Source organism: Ranitomeya variabilis, chromosome 2, assembly GCF_051348905.1.
Source record: "Ranitomeya variabilis isolate aRanVar5 chromosome 2, aRanVar5.hap1, whole genome shotgun sequence".
Classification (NCBI taxonomy): Eukaryota; Metazoa; Chordata; class Amphibia; order Anura; family Dendrobatidae; genus Ranitomeya; species Ranitomeya variabilis.
The window spans coordinates 1,076,035,820-1,076,051,874 of NC_135233.1; the positions used below are offsets into that span (position 1 = coordinate 1,076,035,820).

General features: G+C 41.2%; 1 protein-coding gene across 2 annotated transcripts; it reads right to left on the minus strand.

Annotated features, from left to right (window-relative positions):
* Nucleotides 1-442: 442 nt before the first annotated feature.
* Nucleotides 443-15,543, minus strand: LOC143810207 (uncharacterized). 2 transcript variants are annotated; one of them, XM_077293081.1, is made up of 2 exons: nucleotides 15,434-15,543; nucleotides 443-2,042 (listed from the first exon to the last, which is right to left on the minus strand). In XM_077293081.1, exon 2 carries the CDS (start codon nucleotides 2,021-2,023, stop codon nucleotides 791-793), a length of 1,233 nt encoding a protein of 410 aa, XP_077149196.1. In that variant the 5' UTR covers nucleotides 2,024-2,042; nucleotides 15,434-15,543; the 3' UTR covers nucleotides 443-790. The 2 variants fall into 2 exon arrangements, with proteins under 2 accessions (XP_077149196.1, XP_077149195.1); XM_077293080.1 differs by lacking the exon at nucleotides 15,434-15,543 and adding an exon at nucleotides 13,271-13,394 and having other exon boundaries at nucleotides 444-2,042.
* Between the last annotated feature and the right edge of the window lie 512 nt (nucleotides 15,544-16,055).

Here is a 16,055-nt window from a genome sequence, read left to right on the forward strand (position 1 = left end):
AACCTGTCTGTGTATGCTTCTGTGTCTGAATCAGCACCTGTTTCCAAACCAGGTGTACTTGACTCAGTTGCTTCATCCAAACCAATTGAAGTACTCACTACCCTATACCTGCTGTAGCAGCAGCTTCCTTTCTTTATCTGCTGTGTCTGACTCTGTACCTATCCTTATACCTCCTTTGTCTGACCTATACCTATTGCTAAGCTGCAGTGTCTGAACCAGTCCCTATCTCTATTTTATTGTCGCTGTGCAACATTAGAGATATGTTTGCACACATGCTACTTCCCAGTAAGTATCCTGTGTGAATCTGGCTCTGTCTGACTGGTGTGCATTTGTCCTTATGTTTGTCCTGTGTGAACTTGGACCAATCTTACTTAACATCTGCATATATCTTTAGAGTGACTTCTCACAAGGGTGGAGGCTTGTTTTAATTTCATCATTTTTTAAGCCCAACTTGAAGATGTCAAATAACACACCAACAGTCAATTTTTTTGCCATAAACCTTTTGTAGATCAAGTAACTTTTATAGAATGATAAAGAGATTACACTAATTTTGTCAAAATAGTTGGTGACAAAGTCATGTTTAATGACGGCATCTTAAAGATTCTAGAGGACCTGTCACGAGGTCAAAAAAGGCTATTTTTGTTTTATTCCTGATAATCAATTTGTCATATTTGCCATATGGTTTCAGGTATATGTACCTTTTATTTATTGTCTTTATCACTGTTCCATTGCTCACGGGATTTTCGAGAAGTGTGCCTTTCGACCGTTCTGCATAATTATCCTGGTGAGATCATGACCACTTGTCTTGTTTTATTTGCATGGCCACATACTGGCAGAAACAGATGCCATTTGCTAAATGCCCAGGGGGATCTGGGTCACCGCCGAGAAAGTGTTTATTGGCCATACAGTTGGCGTAATCACAAGAATAACTGATGATTGCATTTTCCCACATACATTTTGACAGTTCAGTATCAGATCGGAAAGTCATTTGGAACATTGATTTACATTCTTTCAACGGCGCAAAGACGAAAACTAAACTGGATTTAGAGGAGCAACCGGCAAGGATGGACGTCTCAACCAATAGTAGATTGGCTTCACCAGTTCTACGTCTCAAGTTGTGAGTGTCCTTTCTAAACACATGTTTTTCCCAGAATTCTAGCTTATACATGGCAAGACCAAAAGGAATGAAAGATAATGGTAAGTTCCCAAAGTGCCACCAAGTTTGTTCCATACATACATATATGAAAGCCATCAAAGAAACACATGGTAATACACAAAAAAATAAAATCAGGCATATCTTGGCTTTCATCCAGTTAGAGGATAAGAAATCAGTTGGGGTACTGTTTATCAGCTGAATGGCTTTCTTGTATATTTCAGGGTCTTTCACAACAGCTTTCAGAGAGTCTGGCACACAAGTGTCAGAGAACGTTCCGGTGAGAGCTCTTTCATCATTTTCATTCACGGCTGCCAGGGACAGCAGATGCTTTCCGCCATATAGTATAGATGATTGGAAGTGAACCAAGATGTCTTCTGCTTCTTTAGCGTTATTCCTCAGGAGCCTGTTGCACAGTTTTTCAAAGAACTGCTCATCTTCAGCTTCTAGATACGTTAGATGGCTGAGATACAGAGGCATTGGGCACGGCTTTAGCATGACAGGCACAATGGCCTTATGTGACATACAGTCCTGGAACATGGACAGATTGGCTTCAAAGAGGCACCAGCGACTCTGCACAAAATCTGGACTCAGCACCATCAACATCTTCTGACTCCTCTGAATGCTCTCAGTCATGTTTTCTATGATTGTCTTTCCTGCAGTAAAGTCTCGATCATGAGAACAGATTTTAATGCTTGGAAATGTAACCTCCAGTCTGTGGATCAGCTGATGCACCCATCTAGAGTCAACTCCACTGAAGCTAATGAAAACATGGTACATGTCGTCCCCCATGAGCTTAGGTACTGGGAAATAGTCTGCTGCGCATGAGCTTGTTGAAGGTCCATTGTCGTAATTTTGAGAATTATCCATTTTCTAAATCTGGTTCCACCTGAGATGATGATGCAAAAAAAAATAACATTAGTCATTATTGATCTTTCTAATTTAAATAAGCCAAATAGAAATAAAGGACAAGAACAAAATATAAAATATTAAAAAGTAATAATTAGGAAGCAAATAAAAAAATATATAAAGGATATTAAGAGTGTTGCTGGAACACAACATATTAATCTTTATAATGCAAGGGAATCCAGCAAAGGATTCCCTCTGCCAGTAGTAAAGGACTTTGTGAGAGACTGTCCTGTGGCAGCAGTTGGATAAATAGAAATCACAGGGCCCCATAACAAAAGCTTTAATTGGGTACCCCTAAAAAAGAAAAAAAAATATACAGCTCTGGCAAAAATTAAGAGACCACTGCAAAATGTTCAGTTTGTCTGATTATTCTCTTTAGGTCGGCATCACACTGGCGATATAAACGGATGAGTGCAATGCGATAAAAAAACGCATTGCACTCGGACCATTGCTAAATTATGGGGCAGCTCCCAGCAGCCGACTTTTTGTCGGCTGTTTTCCTCAGTCCGAGACAATCGCAGCATGCTGCGATTGTCACAGACACTCGGCCGACTCTCGGGTCACTCGCACCCATATGAGCCTATGGGTGCGAGTGAGACAGCGTACATCACTCAGATATCATCCAAGTGATGTGCGTTATAAGCGGACCCCAGCAATGGAGGAGATGGAGATATTAGTTTCTCCTCCTCCTCCGCAGCTGTGCTCCGATCCGCTCTGTGCGAGAGGCTTGGAGCACAGACGCATGACATTCGGCTCCTGCTCACAGCAGAGCAGGAGCCGAGGGTCATTAGCATATCGCATCCGATGCTCTCGCATTGGATGCAATACGCCAGTATGACAACGGCCTTATAGGTATATTTTTTGAGTTAAATGCAAATTGTTATTTTGGTCTACAAACTTCTGACAACATGTCTCCGAATTTCCAAGCAATAAATTTTGTATTTTTCTTCTGAAAAAGAAGAATGGTCAAAATTAAAAAAAAGCAGTGCTTCCAGACCTCAAATAATGTGAAGAAAACAAGTTCATAATCATTTAGAAACAACAATACTAATGTTTCAACTCAGGAAGAGTTCGAAAATCAATATTTTGTGGAAAAACCATGATTTTTAGTCACAGCTTTCATGTGTCTTGGCATGCTTTCCACCAGTCTTTCACACTGCTCCTGGTGCAAAAATTTAAGCAGTTCTTCTTTGATGGCTTGTGACTCTCCATCATCTTCTTCATTACATTTCAGAGATTTTCAATGGAGTTCAGGTCTGGAGATTGGGATGCACATGACAGGGCTTTCATGTGGTGGTCTCTAGTGATGAGAGAACGTGCTCGCCACTACTCGTTACTCGCCTGAGTAACACTATGTTCGGTGTATTCGGCGAGCACTGAGTGTTTCCGGGATTATTGGGTGGGAGCTCGGGTCTCCGCCCTGCAATTCTGGCGCTCTTTAGAGTGACATTGACAGGGTAGGGATTGTCTGTCATGCACTGTAATGCCGCAGCCATCTTTGTTGGGGTATTACAGTGATTGGCTGGCCACACAGCATCACCAGGTCTATAAGAGACCTGGTGCCACCCTGCTCATCGCATTCTGCTCCGGACTTAGCGAGTGCAGGGAGAGCTGTTGCTGAGATAGGGTAAGAATCGTCTTTTTAGTTAGTGTAGGTCTGCAACTGTTCAGTCCACAACTCCTGAGAAAACAACTGTTCTTTTTATGGCTAATTCGGGGGTCCTGAGATTGCAGCACTAGGTGGGCAGGGCACAGCATATTCACATCAGTGCAAGGCCTGCAGGCACTGTATGTGATTACATAGCTCCCACTGCATCCCTCCAAAAGCTCCATAACTTCCTGCTGCTGCTTATGTAATATATACCTAGCTGCAGTTTTCTGTGGCTTTTTTTTTCTTCATCTTATACCTGCTCCATTTATTCTAAAGCAATCCATAGCCCCCTTATTTCAACATTTATTTGCTTGGTCACACTGCCTAATACAGCCAGGTTATTGTAATTGAAGAATGTGCAAATCTACCATATTTTTTTGCCCCAGGCACCAGATGTGAGTGCGCAAAAAAAAATGTTTTTTTTTGTGTCATAGCCAGCTTGTTGACACAATTTAGTTGCGCCCAAAAAAATCAAGGCCCCATTTAGATCAGTCTGTTGTCTGAGGCTGACGGCTGGTGTATCTGTGGTGGAAAAATCGTAGCTTCGCAGGCATATGTTGCATAGTTCTGTCTGCTAGCCTTGTTCCACTCATTTTTTTTATCCCAAAATCACCAAAAATAAAACTAAAAATTATAGTCTGTCAGGCTGAGGCCTTGTGTAACTATGGTGGAAAAATTGTAGCTTTGCAGGCATAAGTTGCATAGTTCTGTCTGCTAGCCTTGTTATACTCATTTTTAATTTATTTGCAAATTTCACATACAACAGAAAAAAAACAATCTGTTTTAAGTCTGTTATCTGTGGCTGCGGCCTGGTGTATCTGTGGTGGAAAAATCGTAGTTTCGCAGGCATGCGTATCATAGTTCTGTGTGCTAGCCTTTTTCTACTTTTTTCTTTTCAAAAATTCACCCCCAAAAAATATTTGATACAGTCTGTTATGTTAGGCTGAGGCCTGGTGTATGTGTTGGAAAAATTGTAGCTTCACAGGCATCAGTTTCATAGCTCTGTCTGCTAGCCTTGTTGTACTCATTTTTAATTTTTTTGCAAATTTCACATACAACAGAAAATAAATTATACAGTCTGTTATCTGTGGCTGTGGCCTGGTGTATCGGTGGTGGAAAAATTTTAATTTCGCAGGCATGCGTATCATAGCTCTGTGTGCTAGCCTTGTTCTTTTTTTTTTCAAAAAGTCACCCCCAAAACAAATATTTTATACTGTCTGCTATGTCAGGCTGAGGCCTGGTGTATCTGTGTTGGAAAAATCATAGCTTCGCAGGAATACGTTTCATAGTTCTGTCTGCTAGCCTTGTTCCACTCATTTTTTTATCCAAAAATCACCAAAAATCCAATCAATATTTATACAGTCTGTCAGGCTGAGGCCTTGTGTATCTATGGTGGAAAAATCGTAGCTTTGCAGGCATCAGTTTCATATTTCTTCCTGCTACCTTATTTTTTTGCCAAATTTCACATACAGTGTTTTATCTGTGGCTACGGCCTGGTGTTTCTGTGGTGGAAAAATCGTTGTTTCGCAGGCATGCGTATCATAGTTCTATGTGCTAGCCTTGTTCTACTTTTTTTTTTTTAATTCACTGAAAAAATGTATATTCTATGCGGTCTGTTATGTCAGGCTAAGGCCTGGTGTATCTGTGTTGGAAAAATCATAGCTTCGCAGGCATACATATCATAGTTCTGTCTGCTAGCTTTGTTGAACTTTTTTTTTTTTTTCAAAAAATTCACCCACAAGATATATATTTATGCAGTCTGTTATGTCAGGCTGAGGCCTGGTGTATGTGTTGGAAAAATTGTAGCTTCACAGCCATAAGTTTCATAATTCTCTCTGCTAGCCTTGTACTCATTTTTAATTTTTTTGCAAATTTCACATACAAAAGGAAAAAAAATACAGTCTGGTTATCTGTGGCTGCGGCCTGGCGTGTCTTTTGTGAAAAATCATAGTTTTGCAGGCATACATATCATAGTTCTGTGTGCTAGCCTTGTTCTCCTTTGTTTTTTCAAAAATTCACCCCCAAAACAAATATTTTATACAGTTTGTTATGTCAGGCTGAGGCCTGGTGAATCTGTGTTGGAATAATCGTAGCTTCGCAGGCATAAGTTTCATAGTTCTGTCTGCTAGCATTGTTGTACTCATTTTTAATTTTTTTGCAAATTTCACATACAACATAACAAAAAGTTATACTGTCTCTTATCTGTGGCTGCGGCCTGGTGTATCTGTGGTGGAAAAATCATAGTTTCACAGGCATACATATCATAGTTATATGTGATAGCCTTGCTCTACTTTTTTATTTTTCAAAAATTCACCCCCCAAAACAAATATTTTATGCATTCTGTTATGTCAGGCTGAGGCCTGGTGTATCTATATTGGAAAAATTGTAGCTTCGCAGGCATAAATTTCATAGTTCTGTCTACTAACCTTGTTGTACTCATTTTAAATTTTTTTTGCAAATTTCACATACAACAGAAAAAAAAAATTATACAGTCTGTTATCTATGGCAGCGGCCTGGTGTATCTGTGCTGGAAAAATCGTAGCTTTGAAGGCATACTGATCAGATATAATTTTGCTCCAAATAAATACATCTGTGTTGAGCTTTTGAAATAGTTCAGTAGTCCATTTAAAATGGGCAAGGCAAGGGGCAAGGAAAGGGAAGTGGACGTGAAGCTGATGGTGCATGCAGAGGATGATGCCGTGGCCAAGCTGAAAGCGGGCCACAACAAAGACCCACATCTTCTCGCTTGACCGTCCTGTCCCAGTTTCTAGGGGATCGCAGCACACCACTATTGAAGCCAGAGCAGTGTGAAACGGTTGTTGTTTGAATAGTGGATAATGCTTCCAGTCACTTAGGCACCACCACCACCACCAACATGTCTTCCACACAGTCAAGTCTGAGTAACCATGAGTGTGGACTGGATATTCCTCACCCTGCTCCTCCTTCCTCCCACCATGCCGAGTGCCCTGAGCCAACTGATCCCACACTTGGACTCTCCGAAGAGCTGTTCAGTTTTTCCTTTCAAGATTATGGACTCTCGGCCGGTCAACTTGAAGTGGGGCCAGATGTGATTGCATGTAATGATGCTCAAAGCTTTAACCAGCCACGGTCACACGAAGGTGATGTGGAAAAGTGTCACAAGAGGTGGACGATGATGAGACACAATTGCCAGAAAGTTAGGAGGGGGAGCAGGGTGCGGATGTGGAAGACGAAGTGGTGGATGACATAGTGACTGACCCAACCTGGCAGGAGGACACGCAGAGCAAGGACAGCAGCACACATGGGGAAGGAGGCATATCACCCCAACAGGCAGGAAGAAGCAGTGTGGTGGCCACAGAAAGAAGGCGTGCATCCATTCCCCATAACACCAACATGAGGGAAGTTGCCATTCCAACTGTTAGATCTTCCCAAGTCTGGTTATTTTTTAAAGACTCTGCCGATAACCCCAAACAGGCCATTAGCAGTACCTGCCATGCTCGCATCAGCAGAGGTAGGAAAACTACCAGCCTTACAAACACCAACATGATCAGGCTCATGGCAGCACAGCACCCGACTTTGTGGGCCGAACCCCAGGCTTCAGGAACGTTGTCTGCAGGTGACAACACTGTTTTTTGGAACGCAAGCGGAAATACCTAGCCAACGCCCCACAGGCCACAGTACTAAATGCTAACATTTCTCTTCTGCTTGCTCTCGAAATGTTGCCATTTAGGCTCATTGAGACAGAAGCTTTCCGCAACATGATGGTGGTGGCCGTCTAAGGTACTTGGTCCCCCCTCACCACTATTTCTCCTGGTGTGCTGTACCGGCATTACACCAGTATGTGTCCCACAACATTACCCATGCCCTCCACAATGCATTTACTGGGAAAGTCCACCTAACCACGGACACGTGGACAAGTGCTTGTGGCCAGGGATGGTACATCTTACTGAAGGCACACTGGGTTAACATAGTGGAAGCCAGTACCCAGTTCAATCTTGGGATGGAACACATCCTCCCCACACCTAGGATTGCGGGCCCTACGTTAATCAGGGTTGCCCCCACAGACTAAAGCTCCTGCACATCCTCCTCCTCTTCAACCTCCATCTCTGAAATCAACACATCAGTCAGAAGCTGGAAGCACTGCAGCACTGCCTCAGCCAAGTGGCAACAGGCTGTGCTGAAGCTAATCTGCATAGCTGACAAACCGCACAATGCAGAAGAGTTGTGGACAGCGCTGAAAGAGCAGTCAGGTATTTGAATGACACTGATGAACCTACAGCCAGGCATGGTCATGTGTGACAATGGCTGGAACCTGGTGGCGACTCTGAGGCAAGGTGCTCTCACACACACACCTTGCCTGGCCCATGTGCTTAACGTCGTGGTTCAACATTTTCTGAAACGCTACCCGGAGATGCCATATCTGCTAGTGAAAGTATGCCATCTTTCTGCCCATTTTAGAAAATCTGCTACAGCTTCAACCGCCCTTGCTGTGCTTCAGCAGCGTTTGCAGCTTCTTGCTCACCGACTGGTGTGTGATGTCCCCACGCTCTGGAACTCTACGCTGCACATGTTGGAAAGAATTTGCGAGCAGAAGAGGGCAGTTCTGCAAGGGCGTGCTGCGATTGTATCAGACCGAAGAAAACGTCCGACAAAAAATCGGCTGCTGGGAGCTGCCCCATATGTTAACATTGGTCCGAGTGCAATGCGATTTTTTATTGCATTGTACTTGGCCGTTTAAAACACCAGTGTGATGCCGGCCTTATTCTCATACTCATCAACCTCAACCAGTACAACACCAGGGTGAACGTATTCCGTGATGTAAAAGTCCCTCAATTTTTGTGCAAGGGTGTTTTTCAGATGCCCGTTACTAATTAGAAACCAAAATAAACTCCCCCAGGGGGAACTGTCATCAAAATGAGATGTACATATATTTTTCCCATTTATTCTTATATATTCCAGTTTTAATATCTCTGCACCGTACTTTTATGACCCAGTGTATACCTCTACAATATGAAAATATTGAAATAGTATTATATAATTTTTAAATATATAGGCAGGTGCAAATGTGACCACTATCAAAGGGAGAACACAGTGGCAAACAGGACAACACCACAATGTTGTCAAGACACCAGACTCATTGAATACTATATCGCTTGCGCTATAGACACCCTTTTCATTTCAAAGAAAAAAAGAAAATTTATAGATTCATATAATAGAAATAACACTAAAACATAATGCCACAAATAAAACTAAATGATCAAATTACATATAAAAGCATGCAAAAAATCACAATATCCCCTAAATTCTGGACATATAGTCTAGTTATTCCAAGTGGTTTGCTGACACATTCAAAAAATATGCAAAACTTCTGAATAATGCAGTACAAGAAATCAAGTTGCATAAAGTGCATGATACTGAGGTTACCTTACCATAGGCAATGTAAGAATCTCAGAAATGAAGGTGCCATTCAAGTCCTCCTCCGTGGGAGTGGTAATAGCAGCTCAGGAAAGAAAAGTTATCTTCAGGAGCTTAGTCCCGGCCGGTGACATACTCTCCCCGGGGCCTCCTTACCGATGGTACGCGCATGTGGTAAGCTCGACATCTAGGTCTGCAGTGCAGCGGTCAGCTAACAGGACCTTACGTGATGTCAGCTGTCACGTGACCAGCGTGGGTAAAAAGCGCCGTAAGGACCAATTTTATTTGTGGCGTTATGTTTTAGTGTTATTTCTATTAAATATATCTATAATTTTTTTTTTCTTTGAAGTGAAAAGGGTATCTATAGCGCAAACGATATAGGATTTAAAATACTATTATATTTTTTTATATCCCTGTCTTTGAGCTGTTGCTAGGGACAAATATATCTTGTTGGACACATTCTGGCATCATATATATGAATCTGTGTTCGCCCCTCCCTTTTGTATTTACTTTCATCAGCAGATTCACATTTTTTTTTATTTCAGTATTATTTATCTTAATGTCTCCTTATTCACCAGGCTTAATGTCTTCTGTGCTGCTACAGGCAGTCCAATTTTTGGCAAGGGTGTCTATGATTGCCCATAGTATATTTTTTTTAAATGTATCCCCCTTGGGGAAATGTTTGTCAGCCCATGCATTGCGTGTATGGACATTCCAAATCTAGTAGACAGACTCATTACATTGTGCCTATTTTTGCATGAGGTCTTCAGCAATGTCTCCTCACTCTCCACCACTAGATCACCAGGCTTAACACATTACAAATCTAGGAGACACGCTCCTTTAAATTGGGCCTAGTTTTTAATGAGACCTTCCTCCACCTCTCATCATTTTCCACCACTAGATCACTAGGGTTCACGTGTTCCGTGCTGCTACAGACAGACAGTTTTTTGCCAAGGGTGACTGTGATCCTAATTAAATATTAAAAAAAAAAAAAAATGTATCCCCCATGGGGAAATGTTTGTCAGCCCATGCACTTAGTGTATGGGCATTACAAGTCTAGGAGACCCATTCCTTTGTAATGGGACAGTTTTTTATGAGGCCTTCCTCCATGTTTCTTCCAAGGGGGATTGGGGTGCGTGCAAATTTGGGTCAAGGTCGCCCTTGCATTCAATGCATAAGGAAACAGTATGGCAGGACGAACTGAAGACTGTGAAGTGGGTTTTCCTGTGGCCATCCAGTACCTGAGTTCAAAGGCTTCTTGGGGTGCATATGACTTGGCAGCAGGGCAGGCCTTGCATTCAATGCAACATTTTTTCAGGAAGCCCTCCTGTACCTCTCGTGAAAGGGGTATTGTGGTGCATTGTAATTGTTGGCAGCCCAGCCACTCAGTGCATAGGCAATAACAGCATAGGAGACCCACTGTTTAATAATGGCCCTTTAAGAATATTAATGCCGCCTGATGCCCCTCTAAAAATAGGCTTTGTGACTTTGAGTCCCTCCTTCATAAATGAAACAAGATGGGTCTCCTTATGTATCACACACCACATGGCCAGCTAGGGTTGTTAAATGTCACAATGACATTTCCCAGTGAATGCATTTGTATTGGTTGAAAGCAATGTTAAAGTTGAAAAACTCATCAAAAACGCTGTGTGTGAACATAGCCCAAGAGGTGGAGGAGCATTTTGGTCTGGGGTTAATTATTTTGCCTTATATACTAGTCATTACCCTGGAAAGGATGTACCTTAACATATTTCCCAGCAAAATCCATTTTGGTTTCGTTTTAGTGTGTTTTTTGGTGCACCTGTAAAAATGGCGTAAAACTCTGGCAACATTGCTTACAGCTGTGAACTAGGAGTCAGGAATGCTTCCAGGGGCGATCCCCAAGATGTCCCTGTGTCATTTGAGCAGTGTTTCCATCATTTTCTGATGTTTTTAGACCTTCAAAGGACCCCTGGGGGGATCGCGGTAAAAATACTTGGGCTTCCCATAGATTTACATTGGGCTCGTTCTGGCAGAGTACCCGAGTATTCCAATCTGCTTGACCCGAGCAATGAGCACATGAGCATTTTAGTTCTCGCTCATCACTAGTAGGAATGTGTCTTTCGAGTTCTGTGGGGTTTTTTTCTGATTCTTTAGCTGCACATTGAAAAAAATATGTTTCCTCACATGAGGGCAGCACAGGATGGGACAAGCTCTTTCCGTGCCTTAGGACAAATTCAGATGTCTTTGTTTCATGGACTGAGTGCATATTTGTCTTTGAGGCTGTTATTTCTGGATAAGAAACCATCAGTCAGTTCCGTACATTGTGTATGTGAATCTTGAAAAATGGAGACTGAATTCATACTACTGTATTTAAACTAAGACTAAGTTCGCACGTTTTGTTATTTACTCACATTTTTGGAATGTGGCAAAAATTTTGTCCGGCCATGGGGTTTAGTCTGAAATTTTGTCCAATTTGCCTTTTTTTCTGTGTTTTTTGTGCCGTTCCAATACACACAGAAAAATAAACATGTGTGAATGCTATAATTTTCATGCTAGAAATACTTAATTTTCAGGAACAATTTCAAGGGAGCCAACACTTTCGGCCATGACTGTATATATACAGCATACACTAGATAAGGCTATGTTCACATGTTGCACTTTTGCATTACTTTTTAATGCAAATTAAAAGCTACTTTTTACAGTACAAGAAAAAGCAGAAAAAAATGCACATACTTTTTCTGGCTATATTGAAAAACTGCAGTGCTTTTGAAATCTGCAGCATTTCAATTCTTTCAGCATTTTTGTAAGTTTTTTTCACCCATTGAAAGTACTGAGAAAGGGCAAAAATAGCTGTAAAAATTCTACCATGTATCTTTGCTGCATGAACAAATGCAGCAAAACGCTGCAAAAACAAACCAGAAAAAAGCAGCAAAAACTTATTTTTGTAAACACCTTCGTTAATGCCAAGAGAGCGGGTTTTGCCTTCAGAAAAAAGCTGCAAAAATGCAACATGTGACCATAGCCTTAGGCCTCATTCACAAGTCCGTGTTGAAATACGTACTGTATGTGAAAATATTGTATTGGTGTTATCAGTGGTTTTTAAACGGGAGAAATGCAAAGTCCTTCATCTGGGCAAGAAGTCAATGGAAGTCTTCAAACAGAGGCTGGACAAACATCTGTCTGAGATGGGTTAGTGAATCCTGCATGGATCAGGGGGTTTGACCAGATGACCCAAGAGGTCCCTTTCAACTCTAACATTCTATGATTCTATGTAATCCAGGTGTCCATTTTTCCTTTTTTTTGATAAATAAAGAAATTACAAAGCTTCTCCTATCCTTGGCAATGTTAAACATTGACAGCACACAGAAGGCAAATAGATGCCATCCATGTGCTGTCCATTAGTGATGAGCGAGTATTACTCGCTGCTCGGGTTTTCCCGAGCATGCTCAGGTGGTCTCCGAGTATTTGTGTCTGCTCGGAGATTTAGTTTTCCTTGCCGCAGCTGCATGATTTTTGGCTACTAGACAGCTTGATTACATGTGGGGATTCCCTAGCAACCAGACAACCCCCACATGTACTTAGGCTGGCTAGCAGCTGTAAATCATGCAGCTGAGTCAACAAAAACTAAATCTCCGAGCAGTCACAAATACACGGAGACCACCCGAGCGTGCTCTGGAAAACCCGAGCAACGAGTATACTCGCTCATCACTAGTGTCCATCTTTTTCACAAACCCATAGATCTGTATTGGACCTTTTCATCCATCAAACTGGAAAACATGGACATGTGAAAAGCACAATAGATTATGTGTACGTGTTCTATCCATGAAAAACAACAGGTACAGTACGTCTGAATTAGGCCAAAGACTCCTTAGTCTACTGCTCCGCTCACGCCATCCTACTGGGGAGTTTATCAGGTGTAAGTCCAGTCTTTGTCCAGAAGCCTTATTGTTGGGTTGCAGGAGGTTTGTAAAGTTCCTTTATTCTCGGGATAACAGCTTTTTGTGTCGCTAGAAGTTTAGGCAGAATTTATTATCACATCCCCCCCAACAACATCAGTCCCTCCTGCTGCACCCTGACAGATTCCCTACAGCTCAGACTCCAGAATATAATTAGGTCCCCATAACTCAACCTTTGTAAATTGACTCGATAGATAATTTGTCATCATTGCACTAAACACCTACCTGATCAATATATTTCGGAGGAAGGTGAAATCAACCCTTTTGTGCAGCAAAGTGCAGAATGCAAGAACGCTACATTTATCTGTAAGAAGTCTCCGACATGCTTCCTCTATCCTCTTAGTTTCAGTTTCCTTTCAGCAGAAATCTGACGCCCCTCCCATAAAGAATCTTTTTTTAAATTACTTATTGTTTTGTTAAGCCTTCTCTGCAAAATATAGCATTTTGGAATGTTTCTTTCGTAAGGATATTTTTTAAACATTTATTTTCATTCTTATTCTGTAGAAAACACATCAGGCTCTCTAACTTTTCTCAATTTAGAGTGTAATTCTTAGTAATTTGTGAGCATTATGTAGGGAAAAAAGGATCAAAAGCAATTGAAAATACACTTTCTCATAATTTTAAAATTCTTTTCTAAGGTATTTGGCTCTATCACTTATATTTTTCATGAAAACTAATCCTTAAATTTTAGCAGTCATATGTGCATGTTGTGCAGGTCGCAGGCCTCCCCGTCATGATGGACCTTCATCATGTTCACATGGAAGGCCTTCCTCCTCCCATACCTACTATTTGCCTACCGGGAGGCTCCTGTATGGGCGGCATGTACAAGGGCCCCTTGCTCTGGTGAAAGAGGCATGGGAAGGAGACTTGGCCACTAGTGATGAGCGAATATACTCGTTACTCGAGATTTCTCGAGCATGCTCAGGGGTCCTCCAAGTATTTTTTAGTGCTCGGAGATTTAGTTTTTCTTGCCGCAGCTGAATGATTTACATCTGTTAGCCAGCATAAGTACATGTGGGTATTCCCTAGCAACCAGGCAACCCCCACATGTACTGATGCTGGCTAACAGATGTAAATCATTCAGCTGCGGCAAGAAAAACTAAATCTCCGAGCACTAAAAAATACTCGGAGGACCCCCGAGCATGGTCAAGAAATCTGGAGTAACGAGTATATTCGCTCATTACTATTGGCCACCCCTGGAGTGTCGGTCGTTGAGTACGTCATGCTCTTCCAGGACAAAATGACGGCCTTGTCGTGGTTGGTGTAGGACAATATGGCCTAGGCTTAGGATGACCAGAAGCGATGGTATGACTAGAATGCTTGTGAAAGGACCTACCAGGTGGGTCAGAAAGTGAGGTTTTCCAGATAGGTGAGCAACGACGCTTGTATATGTTTTTTTAACCTTTTGTCAGGCCTCCATGGATCAACAAAATGGAGGCCCACAAGCTGCCATTTTGCTGAATTAACGCAAAGAGAATAAAAAAAAAAAAGTCTGCATTCTGAATAACATGGACTTTTGTAAAATTCGAGTATATGTCAGCCCCGATCAAATAAATTTGCCTAATTCTTTTTAGGGCCAGTGCACGTGTTGCAGATTTGTCACAAAACCTGAAGAGTTTTCTGATGCCAGCCAAGTGAATGAGAATTCTGATGTCTCATGCACACATTACTTACATGTGACTTGCAGATTTGGTGCAGATTCAAATCATGCCAGTTTTTTTGTTGCAGATATCACTCATACTAATGAGAGGGAAAAAAATCTGGACCAAAAACACATGCAAAAAAGGTGTACAAAATGCACTAAAAGCACGAATACTGTACGCTGTGTTTTTCCTGCCAAGAGATGTAGAAATGGTGCAGAAATAATAATCGTGTGCAGTACACTTAATGTATTACTTCCTAAAGATGAATATACAGATTTGCTATATGCCTTCAACAAAAAGAGAAAAAAAATCTTGCTAAAGATAAATCTTCACAATGCAAAAAATAATATTTTTTTTTATTATTATTTATTTGCTAAAAAACTAAGACAATAACAAATGGCCAACACATATTTTGAATCCAGAACCTAAATACTAAAATGTAATCACCATGTTTGGAATTCATTTCCGGAAAATCTCATGGGTCCAAGTAGTGATAAAATGTGACCATACAACGGCTCTCTGAGATGGCCCAAGTACAAAGAACCAATTAGAACAATCAGTAATAATCCTAAATTTTGTGTTTGCATTTTGTTTTGTGCTTTCTTCCTGAACATATTCTGTTTTCATACTTTTTATGACTGTTCAATGATAAAAAAAAATCTCATAATCCAGCAGATCCATGTCGCCTTCTTATAAAGCAACATGTAACATGTATACTATAAAATAATAATTTGGCTATACTTACCTCGATAGATTAGATTAGATAGGTAGATTTGCGTAGGGTCATATATATGTTCACGAGCAGTAACATTCAAAAGGTAAGTACCGTAGATGGAATTAATTTCTAAGCAGTTTTACAAATTTTCAGTTTCAGTAAAAAAACAGCACCCCTCCTAACAAGGATATTTTCCTGAAGAACTGGTTAGTCCAGAGCAGAAAAATACCAAATTTATAAAATCTTTGAAAATACCCTGCAGGTTTGTCCTTCTTTGACTGCATATAGGCGTACACTCAAAGGGAAGCCACAAAGGTCTACATTTCAAAGAGTTTTCCTATAAACAAAAGTTTATTTTAAGCAATAGATCTTGGAATAATAATAAATTCCACAATTGGATGTGTTTAAATAAAATGTTCCTGCATTTTCACCAGTTTTTTTAACCCCTTCAATAACAGAGCAAGGACATCTTACACTTCTAACAGGAGGGTGAAGCAGTTCCAATCAGTGTAGGGGTTCGTGTAGCCAGACGCCGTGATCTTCTGGCCCCTCTCTGTTGCGATATTCCTGTGACATATACTGTGTACTGTAATTACTCTGCTTTATCTTTTTTTGCCACAGTTACCATACTTTCTTGTCCGTTCTAGAAAAC

Coding starts and splice junctions, on each gene's coding strand:
- LOC143810207 (XM_077293081.1), bottom strand. CDS start 2,023: ATGGATAATTCTCAAAATTACGACAATGGACCTTCAACAAGCTCATGC.